We start from the raw sequence: 20,476 nt of genomic DNA on the forward strand, positions 1-20,476 counted from the left end.
CTCACTATATATAGTAACTATTTCCCTCTTCTACTCTCACATAAAAATGTTAGTTCAAAAATGTTACAGATGAAGAAATTACATATATGTTGATGTTGTTAGCTCTTGCACTCATGTATCTCATCCATTTTGTTGACTTATTTTTCTCCAATTTTTTAATCTTTCTATGAAATGAATTTGACTTTTAAAAGTATTATGTTTATTAACACTATTGTTATTAACATTAATTAGAACATAATGTAATATCTTGTAACGTATCTAAAAGAATATATAATAGAATTGATAAATAATAAATTTTTATTAAAAATAATATTGAACATTATTAATTTATTTAGCAAGTTAATTATCCAGAATGATGTGTTTTTACTCTAAATTCAATTCAAAGAAATTCCTTATTTTGAAATAGAATAAAAAAATAATTGATTGCTGCACCTGGACAAGTCTTGTCATGATAAATGACACTTCATGTCCTTGACAAAAAAAGGTAAACTTATGATTGTCACATTAGTAATTAAAAGTTAAAAAAAGAATTTTTTAGTTTTATTTTTACTTTTGATGCTAATTTTATAATAATTTTAAGAATATCATTTATTTATATTTTTTTATCTATTTTATAAACGAAATAATGCAAATAACTTTTAAATAATTATAAGTTTGTTTTCATAAATTTTTTAAAAAAGGAAACAAATTAATGATTTTATATTTACAATAAAAATAGTAATTAATTAATGAAAAATCAACTATCTCATAAATAGTAAAGTATTTTAAGTTATCAAAAGACAAAAATATATAAATGCAGTGTGTATTTAAAAATAGTTATTACTTGTAAAAAATTATTGTTTATTGGGCTTTCAAAATGTAAAAATTTAATAAAAAAATCAATTTGTTGAAATCGTTCTCTTGATTAATAAGTTGCATTTACTATTTTAACTTTATCGTCAATCCACGAATCTAAATCCATGCATGAGCAATCGTGATAAGGAAAAAGAAAGAGGAGACGTAAACAATAAACAATAATTTTTTCTACACCAACTAAATCTTTTATATCTTCCTACAGCATTTTTTTTTATTACAAAATTCTTATTTATTATATAAAAAAGCATTAAATATATTTATATTTAATGATTAACTTTTTTATAAAGTAATAAAGTGATTGATAGGAATATCTTGTAATTGGATATAACATTACTCTTCCCACTGTTCTCACTATTTAGACATGATTGTGTTGCATTCTCTTGATGTTAGTGATAGTTACATTCAAATTTTACCTGTTTTGAAAATTGCATCTAACTCTTATATAGATATACAATTCAAAGACATAAATAGATAACATAGCATTAGTGATTTAGCATGCATACATAATAAACATTTATGTTTTTAATTTATGTAACATTATTTGATTGTTTGATTGATTAAACACATTTTCATTTAAGTATAATAGCCTTTATTCTTTCTTTAAAGTAGGTTTTCTAAACATGTTTTTGGATTAAGACTCACCATATATTGGTTTTGTGTCGTGTTAAGTTTTGTTCATCTTCATTGAGATGGTGATAAATTTATTTTTTTGATATTTTTTTAATATTTAACACGATTATATCTTTTGATATTCGTATTTTAAATCCCAAATTAAGTTGAAATAGTCTTTATATATTGTTCTTCACATTAACATAGAAAGTGTTGCTTCTTTAAATTGTATTTTATAATTAAAAATAAAAAATAAAATTGGCCTTAATGTTTCATCTTCATGCAATGGCAATCACAATAAGGAAAAGATTGTTAATCAGCATGTTACCTTATCTCAACTTGTAATACAAAATCATTGGGAACCAACATATTGCGAATTCCAAACACACTAACTTAGATCACCAATGTGCATTTGTAGTTTCCTTACTTCTCTTTTGTATTTTAAATATAATAAATATTTTTTAATGATTTAATAACAATTTTTTTTTAAAAATGCTTAAACTCAGAATTAACAAAATATTTTTCAAAAGAAAAATATTAACTTCAACTGTAAAGTTTTAGCAACAAATAATAATAATTGAAAAAGTTTTTATTACACTTTTATATATTAAATATAATAAATATTTTTCTTAAAAAAATTTCACTTTTAGATGCTTAAATAACATTGAGGTTAACTTTAAAATTTACTCATTCCATGGATAAAAAACATTTAGATATAGTTAGGTGAATTTATGGATAAATATTTGTAAAAGAAAAAAAATAATATAAAAAATAATAAAACTTCTCCTATAAATTAAAAATAACTCTTTTTTTTTAACTTTTAGAGAAGTTAAACGAAAATAACTTCTAAAAAATAAAGAAGTACAAGTTAATTTTAATTTATGAAAATATAATTATTAATTTTTTATATTATTTTGTCTCTTACAATAACTTATTTACAAATTTATCCAAACAAGCCTTTACTCATTTTAGTTTTCATCAACTAGTCTTATGCACTTTATTTTTTCTCTTTTTACAAATTTTTTTTAAAACTATTATTCTTTTATTGAAGGTAATTTAGTTATTAAGACATGATCATGAAGCTCTTTCCAAAATTCTTTTTGAATAAAAATCTCTTTTAAGATTTTATTAGTAAAAGTAATAAAGTAGAGTTGTTGCGGCGGATTGGTATGTTTAACTCGCCTAATGTGTTAAGTAAGATCAAAGGTTCCATATTTGTCAACTCACCAACTTGTTTTTTTAATAATTTATTTGTTAACTATTAATTATTATTATTATTATTCAACTCATTTTATTTTTAATTTTTTTAATCTTTGACAGGTTCGCACTAATCTAACAACTCACTTTCAAATGAATTAGGTTAAATTTTGTAGCTCACTTTTAAAACATAAGACAAGATAGGCTAATTTCCTCTGCACCCCTATCCATTAGACATTAATTTTTATACATGGTATCATTAAGCAAACATTATTATCAAATGAGAAGATATTTATAAGATTTATAAATACTTTTCTTTAGTTGAACATTGTTAGTTACTTCAGGGAGCTCCATTGTATTCTTAAGTCTAAAATGATCAATGTAAATCACAAGAAAGTTTTCATTCAAGACGAATTTGAGTGTTAGAGTTTTCATCTCCTTGATCTATAAAATTTTGTGATCTGTTGAAGTTGCTGACCAATTGTTTAAAAGCACTATAGATAATGATTTATACAAGGGTCAATTTTAGCATTCATTGTTTTGGACTGAAATACCATGTCCCCTCTCCTTGTCCTTATTCTTGTCCCTGTAAATTAAATTGTGTCGCATCAACTAAAAATATCCATTATTTTTCTTTTTTTTTAAATTATCCGATTAACATATTAGTCCCTTTATTTCATAAATGTTCTCTGCCCATCAACTAATAGCAAAGAAGATCATAACAAATAAGACATTGGTGTCAAGATAATGTTTTAGATCAATTCATAAAGGTCCAAGCTACTATGCACCCAAACATTGGCAAGGCCCAAGGATTCCAATGCCAATTTTACACTGAGGGAACATCCAAAGCCCAATATATCAAAGGCTTACCCTACTAAGTACTCATACCCTTAAACCAAACATTAAAAAAAAGAGAAGACAAAAAACAAAAGAAACCCTTAAACCAGAGACTCTAGAAAGTATTCATTGGCTAGAAACTCGTTTCTTGCTATAATCTTTTGATCGCACTAAGCTACTATTCTTAGAGACTCAGCTTGATTGTAATTTTTCTTAGAATAAGCTAAAAAGATCTTGCAATAGCTTTAAATTATTTTTCATAAGTTTTTTTAAACACTCCTAAAATATTTGCTTAGATTTTTTTTTTCACAAATTTTCAGAGAAAATCGACTATGTACCATTTGAAGATAAAAGAAGTTACCAAACTCAAAAAACACATGCAGAAAATTTACATTTAACTCAATAGTTCAAAGTCAATTTTAACAAAATTAATTTTACTGAACTTTAAACTAAGTACCCCATCTTATATTTTCATCTAAGGCTCTGTTTCCTTTACCTATTTTTTATTTTTGTATACTTAGAAAAAATAATGTTAAATATGTGTTGATTAAGTCTTAAAAAATACTTTTCTCAAAAATAGTTTCAAAGAGAATGATAAATTGGCAATTTAAAAGTATAAACACAATGATAATAAACAAGCCAATTCTACTCATGCCTCCCCATCCACTGCCCGTTACTCTACATTTCTACAGCAAGCTAGCATGATTGCATGCCAACGTTATGCTCTACATCATCATTTTACAAACCCATTCATTTTTGTCTTGGTTTCACTTTTCCCATTGGCGAGAGTTCTGTGAGGAGCCACAAGGTTTCTAACGTACGAATTGTGTTCGCATAACTAATGTACGAATCCATGTATCCTTGTAATGGATCGTACAAACATACAACTTGATAAATTAAAATATTTTTAATTAACAAGGGCATGATTGAATTGTACCAAAAAGTAATTCAGATAAAAATACACATGTTATGAGGCACTTTTTATCAACAAATAAAAAAGTTACAGTATATTTTAAAAAAATTTAATTTATATTTTTAACTTTTTTATGCGAGAATCATCATCACGTAGGTTCACACAATTCCACAATATTACAATGACAACTAACAACGATGACAATGTAAAAAATTAAAAATAATTACACGTACAGGGAATTAGATTAAAAAAAAGCTTAAAAAGAAATGTGATATATAATGACTGATAAGTAATATGTTTTAGGTGCCCTAATAATAACAAATTAATTAATAAATAAAAACTTAAGAACTAATAATTTAACAGTAAATAATAATAGTAACTACTCGGGGATGGAGAGAAGCACGGGTCTCCACGCTCTTCTCAATAGTCTATGCCGGAACGCTGACGACACCGGTCCGAGCGCCGCGGCGCCACCGCGACGGAAAGTCGAGCCGGTTCGGAACCGTAAGCCAAGGCCGGCGGAGGCAGGGGCGGCGGGGAGCAGTTCCTCGTGCTCTAGCCGGTTTTTGATCGGCGGCGGCGGTGGTGACGGCGAGGAGAGGAGCAAATCCTTGAGTTTTTGGCGGACTCTGACGTTGTCGGTGGTTTGGGGAGGATCATGGTGGAGGAGCATGCGGAGGGTCTTGCGGCGGCGACGTCGGCGGCGGATGACGGGGCTTGCGGTGGGGCTTTGGGTGGTGGCGCAGTGGGAGGCGAGGAGCTTGAAACTCTGAAGCTTTGGCATTTTTTAGTGGAATTGGAAGAGAGAGAGAGAGAGCGATGTTAGAGAGAGAGTGTGAATGGTTCCATTTTGGTTTGAAGGAGGAGAAACCAAAAGGTGACCGAGAAGAAGACTCGTTTATAAAATGGTTGGGGATTTTAATAATAAATAATTTTAATTAAATGATCAATGCAAGAACGTAAGAGGCATTCACCACTGTGGGCTTGATTTATTTGATAAAAAAATATCTTATGATTTTTATTGAAACTCTATTAATTATTTATAATTTTTTTTAAGCTAGTGATAGCAGGATTCATTTTGATCGCCTTAAATTTAATTTGAGTAATTTTGGTATTGGAAAAAACAAAATAATTTTATTTTTTATATCTCAGTCTCTAATTTAAAAATGCTCAAATTTTTAGATAAAATTAAAATTTTAATAAAAAACCTTCATTAAGTTTTAAATTATAATTTTTTAAAAATAAATTACTCAAAATATATTTTACTATAAAAATATTTTTGTTATTATTATTTTATTTAAAGTTTTAAATATTATTAAATTTCCATTTACAGGAGTTGAATAAGAAATTAATGATAGTTGAAGAGATGAAAAATAATAATATAACATTTGCAAACAAATATATTATAAAGGACTGACTCATTTCAAAAAAATTAAAATAAAAAATTTCAATTTTTTAAAGATTAAAAATTTAGTTAAGTAAAAAGGAATATTATTTTTATTACAATTTTGTTTCACTCTTGAATTTCATTATTAAAGTTAAATTTGACTGATAGATGATTTAGATGATATAGATCTAATTTTTAAAATAATATTTTAGATTTAAATTTTTCATTTGATAGCAATTTTTTTAATAAATAATTTTTATTCTATTTTTCATTTGTAAGTCTATGCTTATATATGTATTTTACTTTAAAAAACTAACTTAACTATATTATAGATAATTTTACTTTAAAAAAATTATCTTACAAAAAAATTCGTTTTCCTAAATTAAAAAAAAATTAAAGTTAATTCCTGAGTAATAATCACTGAAAATTTGTTTAACCTTTTTTTTTTTTTTTCAAATTTAGTCTTATTTTACCATGATTTCTATATTTTAATATTTATATCCATTTTATATTTGTATTTTTATTATATCCCTCGTTATATTTGTTATTATTATCATTTTCCAGTCAATTTCTCTTTTTTTGTCACAATATATGCATCCATTAGAGTCCGAACGTTATATCATCTCTGTCCCACCCAAATATTGGGAGTAAATGTAATGTTTGCCTGATTAATGTGTTAGTTCATATATACAATTTATTAAATGTTTATATTTATTTTATTATTTATTACATGTTTATATATTTTGTGTAAATTTTATGCTTATTTTAGTATATATTAAATCTTATTTTTTTGGTTAATTATGCTTACAAATATTGTATTAATTTTTAGAATTAATTTATTTATCACATATTTGTTTTAAATTATTTTAAAAATACTTACTTAGTTTTATTTTTTAAAATAAATAATCATTTCTAAAAATAAAAATTTTCTAAACTTCTGCTTAGTCAACAAAAAAGGAAACAATCTTATCTCTCTATGGTAGCAGCGGACAAATTTGAAGCCTTTATCATCTATTTAAGAACAATATTAATCTCAACTTTTATAATTAAATTTAAATAATTAATAATAGTATTTAATTTTAATATTTTAACATAATAAATATATTAATAAATTTTAAATATTTTAGGATATTCAAATTAATCTTAAAACTGAAGACGAGTACCATCTTCTCTTTCAAAATTTTGTTAAAAAATATAATTAAAAAGCTAAGATTTACACTTGTCCTATCCTATTTTGTTTAATTTAGTTTACCCTAATTACTTTTATCTTATTTGAAATAACTTTTTACGTCTTTTTTATTAAAAATAAATTTTTAAAATAAGTATAACTTAAAATTATTTATTAAAATTTTTTGTCATATCAACAAAAATATTACACTATCCCTTGTAATCTCATGAACTAGGATTCTCTATAACTGCGCCGTCCAGTTATATTTTTACACTTTTATTTGAGTGAGATTAACTGCCCCAGTTCACACTAAAATTGCACGTGAACTCATTCCACACCTTCTTGGACATAAAAAATATGATACAACAATAATATTATCTAATTAATTTATTCACTAATAAAAAATAAGCATAGTCTTTATAAATGTGATATTATTTTTTTAATAATGATAAAATAAATATTATAAATTACTGGCACAGTAAAAAAGTCTCAAGATAAAAGAATATTTTTAACCCATGCCTATTTTAAGAATTTGTTTTTCAATTAATATTTTTAAGTAAGAAACTCACTTCTTATTGCTCTTTATTTGAAATAATAATAATAATAATAATAATAATAATAATAATAATATATTTAATTTTCATGGCGGTTCAATGCATAGAGTTTTAATTATAAAGAAATAACTTTATTGATTTTAAAAGATCATTTAAAAAAAAGCAAAGAATATTAATCATCATAATAATTAATATAAAAAGTATATTTATAATACAATTTAGTTACTTAATATTATACTAATATTATATTAAATTAAATTCTTTTTATTTAATTTAAATATATCGATCGTATAATATTACGTTTTACACTAATATTTAATCGTAGATTGTCTTGTAAAAAGAATTATTCATTTTTATAATAATTAATATAAAAATATATTTATGAATTATTCTTATTGATTTCACAATGTTACACTAAAATTAAATTAAAAAATTATCACTTAATAAATTTGTTCACTTTCTCATTTTCTTTTATATAAATAAAAATATTTATTTAATAATACTATTATTTTTCTTTAACCAAACTACTGAAAGATGGCTTGTTTCTCTAAATTTATTTTTTATTCACTAAATTTTGGGCCTAATCAAACAGAGCAAAGGTATACTAAGGGAATGATAATTTTTTAAAGTAGTTAAATTTTGATCTTTAAAACTAATTGTATTCTATAATAAAACAAATACATCTTAGTGATTTGAAAAAGTTATGATATGAGCAGCACATGCATCTTGCATTTCATTCCAATACTAAAGAGAATCCAAGTCACATTTCTTTTTATATTTTTGCTTTATAACTATTTATTCTTTCATTATAGAATTTTCCCCATACAATGAATCTCCTTTATGCAATGCTTGATACAGAACACACATAGCCTTGGTGCTTTAAACGTTTCTTTCTTTCTTTTCTGTTTTTTAATATCAAAATTAAAATTATTTGGTAAAACTATTTGTAAAGCTAGTTCAAAATTGTTAAACTAATAAAAAAAGGGTATTAAGATCATTTTGTGTAAGTGTAAATCATTTTAAATGTTAAAGATCAAATTAAAATAACAATAATTATAACTTTTAAGAAGCTAGATGCTACTTAAAAACAACTTTTTTATAAATTACCAAAATTTATTCAATATTTTTGTACAGCTGGCTTTTATTATTAAGAGATAAGTTGAAAAAAAATATAAAATAATAAGGAGTTTTGTAGGTGACCACTATCTTGACATGTCTGAGCAACTAAATTGTTGTCTGGAGGCAAATTACATAGTCAATGGGGTGGTGGTGCTTTTACATCACTGTCGGTTGTTTCTTCTGTTTCTTCTTTCTAATTAAACTGTCAATTTAATGTTGCTTTAATTGTTGAGGTGCGCCAAGATTTACTTTGCAGAAATTAAAGAAAGTGTAGCACTTTAGATTAATGTGTTAGTTGAATCATTATACATAATTTCTAATGAAGCTGAAAAGTCCAACAAATGAAATGAATTATAAAACTAATCTTAAGTAAACCAATTCGATAAACATAATTTCTAATCATAGAAATTATATTAAGAGAAGAGTTGATGAATACTGTCCACCTCCTTAGCTTTTTTAAGGACTATACATACTAATAAATTAACATATTTATTACTTTCTTTGTGCATATAATATAAATTAATAACTCTATAAGCTTAAATGTGACTGTGAGTTTTATAAATTAAAAGTTCTAATTTATTACACTTCTTAATATTAGAATTAATCAAATAAACAATTAATTTAAAAATTATTTTTGCATATATATATATATATATATTTAAAATGAAAAGTCTTGGTTAACTTAAGATGCCAAAGCTCAATTATCAAAATGGGTTGAAGCTCATAACTCACTCTACTTAGCCTACTATATAACTCATTATTTTTTTAAGTCTCATGTTCAAAGGATTTACTTTTCTTTTAAACTTCAACATATAAAAAATGGCGGGTTAGAGTCAAAGGTTAGAAGTAAATTATTCACTTATTTTGAAGAGTAATTAATAATTATTATGCATTTGTTTATAATATTATTAAATTATTTTATTTAAAATCAATTAATTTGTATATTTTAAATATAAAAATACTTTAAAAATATAATTATTATTTATTAAATTATAATAAAATTTATCATAAAAATAATATCAAAATATAAATTACATGAATAATATTATTAGGATCAAAATTATAAAAACTAGCCACAAATCACTGTACTCATTGTAAACCAAACCCATCAAATACCTAGATATTTCTTCATAATATGAAACTATCCACATTAAACTTTAACCTATTTTTAAGAGGCAGATTTCAAAAGATAATAGATTTCTATCTAACATAGTTGAGAATATAACTTTTAGACGCAACAAAATTTATTGTAACATATTTTGCATAACCTTTTATATGGTTAACTAGAGACATAAATTTTCAACTTGCTTTTAAAAAAATTTAGAATTTCTATTGTTCCAACGAACCAAACTTCAATACTAAATAAAACATTGTAATTATCCAAACCATTTAATTTATTTAGTTGCTATTAAAAACCAATAATCTGCTAAGGACCTAACTATAAAATTTACTCCTATTCTTATTACTAATTAAAATAATTCCATAATTTAGAAGCAATACAAATTTAGAGTCTAAATTACAATAGTTAGACATTTTTTAAAGTTTTATTTTTTCATGAAATCTACACCATGGGTCACTTGCCATAAAAATATTTTTTTTATCTTTTGAGAACCTAGTCATTTATAGATAAAACTAAATATATCATGTTGGTTAAAAGATTTATCAAAGTTTACTGCTAATTGAATCTGCATTAACTTTAATATAAGAAGAAATAATATTAACTATAAAATCACAAATAACCAAAGAAAGAAAATAATTAATTTTGTCTCAATCCCACACCCTTACACTAAAGCAAGCCTTCAACAATATCGGTAGGAATCATTAAGATTACGACAACTAAGAATTTAAAAGGCTTCCTAAAATTTAATAGTTAAACCATTCCTAATGACCCAAAACAAAACATTATAAAGTATAATTTCAAGCTTTACAAATCTTTCTCTAAATATGAAACAAATTGAGTTGTTTTTTTCAATCAGGACTACACTTTCTTTCCCAATTATATTTGACTTTTAGAACCTTTTCTAATAAAAACACAGTAGAGTTTTAAATAAAATTCTTACAAATTTTATTAATATCTTAACAAACACCGACAAGAATAAGATAAATTTTTATTAAGTAATTAGACATTAAATAAAATATTAACTACATTATAACTTAAAATACACAATTATGTATTATATATAAAATATGAATAAAATGTTACTAAATATCATTTATTTATTTTTTTAAAAATAAGAAGAATCACTACTAAAATTTATTAAAATAAAACCTTAGAAATTTGTATGAAAAGCAATATAATCTTTGAAATAAAGAATAAGTTTGGTATAAATTTATATATGTGAAGATATTAGCACTTTGTAATGTTAAATAATAGTTATTTTAAATTAAGTGTGCAACTTCATTATAATTTTGAAAATATCTATTTAATCTCTAATCAATAATTTTTGCTATCTTTACCTTTTTTAAAAAAATTAAAAATATTGATAGATATTATAAAAAGGAGAAAAATTTTAAAAATTATTTTAATTAAGTAAGTTTAGTTCTCTCGATACAATAGTGAACTCAAAATCACATAATTCTATATAAAAATTATGAAAAAAATTATTCATTTAAGTTTTAGTAAAAGAGAATTTATTTCAAAATTAAATTTATTTTTATAAAATTATAACATTTAAAATATAGGATAATATAACTATATATGAATTTTATGATAAACAACATAAAAGATAAAAAAATATTATATTCATATAGTAAATTATTGCAAAATAGTATGGTAAGTACGATAAGGTATTTTAATTTATGAAAAGTATTAAAGTATATATTTTTATTCAAAATTTGATGTTAAAAAATGTAAGATAATATAAGTTATACATAAATTTTTTATGATTTATTTACTAATTGAGAGCTAACTCATTACTCTCACATCATATTATTTAAATTTTTAATATTTTTTATTTAAAATAAATAAGTATATAAATATATTTTAAATATTTACAACTAAGTCATCTATTTCTTCTTTCTTTCAACTTCACACTCCTTTTTTTCTTACCCCACACTTCTCCTCGGTCCCTCACCCTACCACCCCAACCCCTCACTCTCCCCTCCCTTGATCCTCACTCCCTCCATTCCCAGTCCCCTCCCTTTACTCTCGCCTTACCCTATCTTTTGCTCTCAATTTCAATCTTATCCCCAATCTCACCCCACACTTTGACACCATTATTTATTCTCTAGTTTCGTTAACCAACTCATCACTTAATAAGAAGGGATTGACAATAAAAAATAAATTCTAACATTTTAATGTTTTAAGAATTAAATATTGACAATTTTTTTTATAAGAACTTATCACAAAACGTGTTATATTTATAGGAATCAAATACATAATTAAATCTAAAATATTAAAAAAATTAAATGACGTGGTAGTATTGAGTTGATTCTTCATCAACAAACTTAACACTTAACATGATAGAAGTTAACATTAAAAACTAAATTCTAATATCTTAACACTTCAACTTTTTTAATTAAAAATTCATATATAGTATTATTTTTTGTATTGTGAATATAAATAATATATTATTAAAAGTTGATTTATATTATATCTCTTGTCTTCGTTATAAGATAATATTTCTTTTACGCCTACAAATTCAAATACGAAGGTTGCTATAAAAAATATTGAGTACTACTTATAAAATAAGTAGTTTGTTATAAAAAAATGTTTCTTTTACTAATTTACATGTAAAATTTATTTCACTATAGTAACGTTAAATAAGATATTAACTACTCTATAAATTAAAATAAATAATCATATATTATATAAAATAATAAATAAAATATTAATTGAACTTTTAATTTCTATTAATTTATGTAAGTTATTATCTATTATTATAATTTTTTAAACAAATATTCATAATTTTCTCATTTTTAATTTTTTGTTCAAATATTAACATTTTTTATTCAGTAAATTTTTTCAGTTTTTATTATGATACAAATATTTTTACGTATATGATTATCGATATGTAAAGTTGATTAAAATTTTATATTAAAAGATATTTAATAAATATTAAATATACTTTAATGATATTATAATTGTTATTTTTAGCATATTGATTAAATATGTCTTTTTAAGTTGCTCAAATAACTTGTAAATTACATTTAAAATATATTTTATAATCAAATATAACATATGTTTTAATTTTTAGTCATAATTTACTAAAAGGTTCATTATTAATGTTTTTAACCACAATAAAGAATATGCATACTATATTTTAAAATATTAAATATAGTATAAAATTATGAAAAAATAAATTCTATCATATTCTCTAAGTATTATTTTTCTTAAAAGTAATTTTAATTCAATATAAATTTTTTATTATTTTATATCTCTTGTAATATATAATATATTTATTTAACATATTTTAATAATATTAAAATTAAATTTTTAAAGTTAAAATAAAATCTTACAATTTACTAATTATTGAAATATTTTGTAGGTGTAATATAAGTATTTGTTTGTAAGATATTTAAAAATAATACATATTATTTCTTGATGAAGACCATTTTTTTTGGACTCTATCAAATAATGGTATGTTCTCAATAAAATTACTTATAATTTTATTTTTTCTTAGAATCAGAATAGGCAAAATAATAATCCTAATTTTAGGTTAATTTGGGATTGGGAAGACTCTTTAAAATAAATGTTTTTCTTTGAAAAGTTGCTCATAATAAATTGTTAACTAATAAATAAAGATATAGTCATGAAATGTCTATTTCTTCCTTGTGTCCTAGGTGTAATTTGGCCCCTTAGTCATTAATTTATGTTCTCAGGAATTGTGGTTGCGCATCCCAAATCTAGAACCATTTTATTTCCCCTAACAAATGGTCTTCTTTTTTCAGTTATGGCCTTCAAAATTAGTTGGATATCAATTTGTTCAAACATAATTTTTCATTGTTTCTTCCGTAGAGCAAATTGTTTGGTGTAGTTAGCTGGAATCTTTGAAAAAAAAGGAATTGTGTTATCTTTTATAACTCTCTTTTATCCGATGAAACTTTACTGCATAAAATTGTTTATGATTTTGACTACATGTTGTTTTGTGACAGGAGTAACCAACATTATTTTTTTGGTAATATGGTGCCTAAGAGTTTTGTGAGGTGGCTTCTTCCTATTAATGATCAATTCAAGCTCAACATTGATGGAATAACTCAGCTTAACTTTGGATAGGCCAACTGTGAGGGTTTAGTTCACAATCATTAGGGTCCTTCTTAGCTAGTTTTTATCAAGCTCTTCCACCTTACTCTTCCCTTGTTGCATAAATATGGAAAATATATTAGAATCTTGAGATTATTGTATCTAGAAATATCAATGTTATATGGGTTAAGTGTGACTCTAAGAAAGCAATATCTTTAATTGCTAATGTTTAAAGTTGTGAATATCTTTTATTTTTTATGATTGATAAGATTAGACATTTTTTTAGAAAAATTAAGTTTGAGTTTGAGACTGGGTTGCCACCTTTCTATTTTGAGAGGGCTCTCTCCCTCTGTAGAAACCCTATTAATATTTGATACTTTAGGTGTTTCTTGGCCTAGGTTGTTAATGTTTTGGGCTTTTTAGTTTCATTTATTAGGAAAAAAAATACATATTAAATTTAAAAAATTAACAAAGATATAAAAATTTAAAATATAAAAATTGAAAATTACTTAAACAATTTAAATAAAATCAGTTAATTTTTATAAAATATTTTTATAATTTTCTCTAAAATTTCATTATATAATATCTTAAAATGCTGTGTTTAAATTAATTTCCCGTAACAATTAAGGGTAAGCAAGGTGTTGTTTTCTTTTGTTCATTCTCTCATCTTCCCGCGGCCGCTCTGCACTCTCTTTCCCCGCCGCAGTGTGCGTTATTCTTCGCAGTAACCTTCGGCAGTTCTATTGAGTGACGATTTGGTGGTGTAGTGAAAATGCTTCGTAGAAACATCCGTTTGAGGAGAGAGTATTTGTACCGAAAGAGCTTAGAAGGCCATAAGCGCTTGCACTACGAGAAGAAGCGACAGATCAAAGAAGCTCTTCAAGGTCCCTCCTTTTCCTCTTCCTTCCTTCATCCTTTTTTCAATTTTAATTTTTCCAAATTGTTTTTTTCACTGTTTCTTATGCAATTGTTTTTTTTTTTTTTTAAATTTTCAGAAGGGAAATCCATACCCACTGAGCTCAGGAACGAGGAAGCGGCACTTCGTCGTGAAATCGATCTCGAGGATGAATACACAGCTGGTATTATGCTTTATTTATTTATTTTGAATTTTTTCTATTTTTTTGTGAATTTTGTAATAGCTCTGGAATTGCAGTTAGTTGCTTTTAACTTAAAATGAAGTTTTGGAATGCCGAAGTTTTTTTTAAACCTTTTGTGTTATATCTTTTGTTTTTTTAACTTAGTTATGACTTTCTATATGGGGTTTGGTGTGGTTTGTGATTGAATTCAGTTCCAAGGACACACATTGATGATGAGTATGCTAATGCTGCGGAGAAAGATCCAAAAATTTTGCTGACCACATCACGTGATCCAAGTGCTCCTCTTCAACAGTTTGTAAAGGTTTGCTTGTTTTGTTTTCTTTGGTCTATACTTTGTTTTGTTTGTTCATTCAAGGAAATCTTATTGTGTATTGCGGTTTTCAATTCTTTGTGTAGGAGTTGAGTATTGTCTTTCCTAATGCACAAAGAATGAATCGCGGTGGTCAGGTTGGTACCTTTACCGTTTTACCATCCATTGTCTCATATTATGACTTCTGTATGTGTTTGTAGCTTGAAGATTCAATTATTATTTTTGGACTCTTCGTTTATGTAGTTTAGATAAGAAAATATGTTTGTAATTGGAGAGGTAATATCATAAGAGAACAACTGGTGGAGGATAAGATGTCATTTTAAAACATAATGGAATGGATAATTGAAAGTTTGAAAGCTCTCTAATTTTCTGATTGTCTATAATGGAAGTTCACTTGAAACATCTACATGCAGAGTGGCCAAAGAGATACCATAAGGACTATCCTATATTATAGCACATGCAATGCCCCTTAATCTTTTTCAACCATGCTTCTCAAATCCTCCAGATGGATATACTCAAGTACCAAAGAGCCTCATAAAAGTGAAGATTGTGAGAAGTTTTGAATATCCTTATTCCTGCCAAAGCCTTTGACACATTGGGTGAAAACTGCAAACACTCAATGGTGAAATAACACTACAAGCACTAATTAAGCATTCCATTAGAAAGTAGGTTGCCAAATGCAATGCCGCTTCCAAAGTAGATGTGCATGGAACACATCAGAATAGAGGGCTATGTGAGGTCCACAAATCTTCACATGTCACTTACAAACTCTACTGCTATCCAAACATAAATTTGACCTCGGAGGGGATTTTAGATTTTCAAGTTCCAAATGGGCTTGAAGGAACTTCTATCTATCTGGAAAATGAGTAAGAAACTGAAAATAGGAGTTGCTAGAAGTAAACACACCAAAAGATTTGAATCCAAATCGTCAATGGATTAGAATAAATGAAAAATTATGAGAAGAATGAAGAATCTCAATCAAGGAAGATCGGAAGAACTCATTACTTGATTTACTTCCTTTTTGTTACTTTTTCTGTCATTCAGGCCTATGAAATTGGTATAATTTTGTTTTCAATGGTAGATAGAACTGGGGTCTTTCATTGTGATGCACACTTACTCCTCTTGCTTCTTGTTAAAGAAGTTGATACAAATACCATGCTGTGATTCACACATGATTAACATTGAAGGCATAGCATGATTAGTACTTCTTGGACCACTAGGTTTCATTATTCTACCTCCTACATCTCTTACATCATAATGTTTCTAATCTGTTGTTTGACCTGAAACTATGGCTGAACAACAAGCTTTGAGACTTATGCTACTATGTTATTATGATATTATGAGACTTATGATATCTTGTTATTACACATTTGATGTTATTTGTTGGTTTTCTATCAATTGGGTTTCCTGATTTTGGCATTTGTTGTTAGTTTTTTGGTTTTTTATTACATTTTGAATTTTTTTTAATATATTTTCTTATATATACTATGCTTATGCCAGAAGCCTCCATGGCATTCACCATAATTTTATAGTAGTTTATTGGCTTTCTGCCATGACCTACTATTTGCTATTGATAACATTGACAAAGACATTCTTTTTCTCTTCATACTTCTCTGATCCAGTTTCTATCAATATATTATTTTCTTGACTAACATTTTGTTGATTTACCATGAGGACAAGTATAGTGAAGTGAAAATATTATCACTTAATAATTCTAGACTCCTTGAACTAATTGACTTCAATTGTTCTAATGCCTAATGACCTTTTCTCTACACAACTATTTATATTTATAAGATCTTCCCTTTCATTTCAGGTTATCTCAGAGATTATAGAGTCTTGTCGTGCACATGACTACACAGATGTTGTTTTAGTTCATGAACATCGTGGTGTCCCTGATGGTTTAATTGTTTGTCATCTACCATTTGGTCCAACTGCATATTTTGGATTACTCAACGTGGTAAGTATTAATCTTACAGTGTTCCTTATTATTGATTTTAGGGGACAATAAGCTAATTTGTTGTTTCTTGTAGGTTACAAGGCATGAAATTAAAGACAAGAGAGCCATTGGAACAATGCCTGAGGCTTATCCGCATCTAATTCTTGATAATTTCTCAACTAAGGTATTCATAATTCGGCATAGCTTTATTATCTTCCTATGCGCTAAATTTCACTGGTAATGGTTGGTCGCCTTCATCATTGGATCTTCTGATAACTACTTGATATTTTCCATATCTGCTTTTAGAAAACCAAATCCATTCGGTTAAAAACTAGATTTTCAAATACCATTGAGCCAGAGCCACTTGTTCATCCTTGCCATTTGTGAAGCTCATTGTTGGCTCTGTCACAAGTTCAGGAACACAACCACCATAGTCCACTGCAAGGAAGTACAATTACTTTTTTTTTTTTTTTTAAGAAACTGGTTTTAATACACACATATCACTTGGGTTCCTTTCTGGTTCAACATCCTAAAATTTTCTGAAAGAACAAAAGGATCTTACTTTTCAAAGAGATATAGTTTTTTTGCAACCTTTTAGTTTGACATATTTTTGGACGGGTTGTATCTTTGTATTATGGTTGTTAAAACCAAAAGTATTGCTTGCTCTTCCTGCAGTAACACAATGGCACACAATCAGTTTAAAACTGGTTCCATCAAAAGTAATCCTGTTTAAAAAACAGAAAATGGGTTGTCTTTGAAATCCAATCCTTATAATTGGTTTTTCAATGGATTTGGTTTGGTTTTAATACCAAACCTATCCATGCACATCTCTGGTTAGAATCATGCCTAGATGGTTTGGCAATACGAGGAGTCAGACAATAGAATCTACTAAGAAGAGTTGATTAGATGGAGAATTGCCCAAAAGTTAGGGATAAAGTAAGACCAAGAAAAATTGTTAAGTAAATAAAAAAGGGCTTATATATATAAATAGCCTCTGGGAAGACTTGATTTTGGACAGAAGGCAAAGTTATTTAATCCACCAATGCTGTGTTGTTTTAATGCACAAAATATTTGGAGCAGTACTTGAATTTGAACATGGATCTGACCAGAGAGGTTGTGTAGTCAACCACTTGAGCACGGGTCTGTGTAACTAATAGCTGAAGATTTTATATTATATCCATGTGTAACTAAGAAATTGCATTACTGAGATTTGAACTCCATTCAATTTGGAAAACAAATGGTGCTCAATCGCTGGCCTATTAGTGGTTTTTAATCAACAAAGTTATTTCTTGTAATATATTGCATGTTTTCTTTGAAAAAAAAATTGAGTTTGCCAAGAATCAGCTTACATTGAAAGCATTGGTGATTCATGATTGACATATATAGGATCATTATCTGTTTTCAATGACCCTTTTATTTTGGGTCATTTCCTCTTATGTCGTGACAATCTGTTTAAGAAAATATGCCTTGACAAACTCAACTTTGACAAAAGTAATTATTATCTACAACAATATTTACAGTGTTCTGTGTGCTGATTGCTCATTTTGTTTGAAATTTCTTTTGGACGTTAAACAGTTAGGTGAAAGGACAGCAAACATTCTAAAGCATCTTTTTCCGGTGCCAAAACCAGACACAAAACGTATTGTCACTTTTTCCAACCAGTCCGACTATATCTCATTCAGGTTGGGGTCAATATAACTGGTTTTACAATTATTTGTTCAAGTTCTATTAACTTTCACTGGTTAGAGTTTGTTTACTTTAAATTTGAAATTGTTTTATTGCATGCAGGCATCATATTTTTGAAAAGCCAGGCGGCCCCAAATCTGTAGAACTGAAGGAAATTGGTCCACGGTTTGAGTTGCGACTTTATCAGGTTTGCATCACAATTAAGTGCACCATTGATTGCTTTATTATTAATGATGTTGTGAGGAAGGATGATCTTCCAGTTGGAAGGAAAAAACTACGTGGTACTAAAATTAGAGGAAAAAAAACTACATTTTCCTTTTACTTAGAGGACATTGTTTTGCATGGGTCATACGATATGTTTCCACTCTGTTCTTATCATTATTTACATTCCTCAAACTTTATTTTAATTTGATTTCTTATGATTCATTTTTCATTTAAATGACAGTTTTGTAACTTTCACCCTTTTTTCTAGATGATGAATGCTGCCTCTTGATGGAATGTATTCTTTCACTAAGTAATATCAGTTTTAAATTCTAAATGTGATCCAGCAGTAAACTGCTGGCTTAAAGCCTCTAGTATCATAACTGCTTAAAATGATTACTGTGCACACTAACTTGCAAGACTCAATAGGATCCTATCAGTTCATACTTTAGCTTTTATTGCTTTTTGTTATCTTTTCATTCATTTGGTTTACCTTAAAACTCCAGTTTATGCCTAAGTCAACTGTCATAGAAACCGAGTCTTTTCCTTATAGTACAACTCTGTTTAACGCCTACAATTAGTTACTCGTTTTTTCATAAACATGTTGCAGATAAAGTTGGGAACGGTGGATCAAACTGAAGCTCAAATAGAATGGGTGATTAGACCTTACATGAACACAAGTAGAAAGAGGAAATTTCTCGGTAATTAATGCAGGCATAAAAATGTTTTATTTGGTATTTATGCAGCTAAACTATTGTTATTATACAATTTGAGCTCGCATTTTACTGATTGTATTTTAAGCATTGTCTACTTGACTAGGTTGATTAACAAAAGCTAAAAAATTTGAAATGAAAATTATTTAACACTTGACTCAAAATTATGAGAAAAACGGAAATGTACTTGCTTACTTTTGGATGATTTTTTTTATAATTTAATTTTTAAACTTATGTGTTGTATGTTTTGTCTGCTGAGCTTGATATCTCATGTTTATGGTTGAACTCATTAACTGGTGTGTCAACATTCATACCCTGTAATTTTGTATCGAATCATTGAATGAATTGTTAATTGTTCATAACTTGGAAAGAAAAAGATCATGTATCATTCCATCCACTTGGATCTAATTCGGCTATTTGAGCATGTAAACAGTTGTATACCATGGAAATTAATTTATAAGCAAATAACAAATATTAATGTTTTTCACTTGGCAAAATTCCATTGTTTTCAAAGCTGGTATGTTTATTTTATTTATTTTTGGGGCATCAAAGTCAGTATGTTGAACTTTAGTAGCTTTAAGAGCAACAAAATTTGTAACTTAATCGAGTAAGCATTTATTTTATTTTAAGAATTTGCAAAGTTTTTATTGATAAGAGAACTTGTATAAATCTAAATAAAAGTTAACCGGAGAAGTTTATAAATTTATCTTTT

The 20,476-nt window shown here is 26.4% G+C and overlaps 2 protein-coding genes across 2 annotated transcripts; one reads left to right on the forward strand and one right to left on the reverse strand.

The window, feature by feature from the left end:
• Positions 1-4,718: 4,718 nt before the first annotated feature.
• On the reverse strand, positions 4,719-5,265 carry LOC113868085. The gene has a single exon (XM_027503650.1). It carries the CDS (start codon positions 5,193-5,195, stop codon positions 4,791-4,793), a length of 405 nt encoding a protein of 134 aa, XP_027359451.1. The 5' UTR covers positions 5,196-5,265; the 3' UTR covers positions 4,719-4,790.
• Positions 5,266-14,457: 9,192 nt separating this feature from the next.
• LOC113867730 (U3 small nucleolar ribonucleoprotein protein IMP4-like) lies at positions 14,458-20,005 on the forward strand. Its single transcript, XM_027503177.1, has 9 exons — positions 14,458-14,705; positions 14,817-14,900; positions 15,110-15,219; positions 15,315-15,365; positions 17,042-17,185; positions 17,259-17,348; positions 18,740-18,846; positions 18,953-19,037; positions 19,662-20,005. The coding sequence occupies exons 1-9, from the start codon at positions 14,594-14,596 to the stop codon at positions 19,758-19,760; spliced, it is 882 nt and encodes a 293-aa protein (XP_027358978.1). The 5' UTR covers positions 14,458-14,593; the 3' UTR covers positions 19,761-20,005.
• Positions 20,006-20,476: the final 471 nt, after the last annotated feature.

This window comes from Abrus precatorius, unplaced genomic scaffold, assembly GCF_003935025.1.
Source record: "Abrus precatorius isolate BTA unplaced genomic scaffold, Abrus_2018 Scaffold5, whole genome shotgun sequence".
NCBI lineage: Eukaryota > Viridiplantae > Streptophyta > Magnoliopsida > Fabales > Fabaceae > Abrus > Abrus precatorius.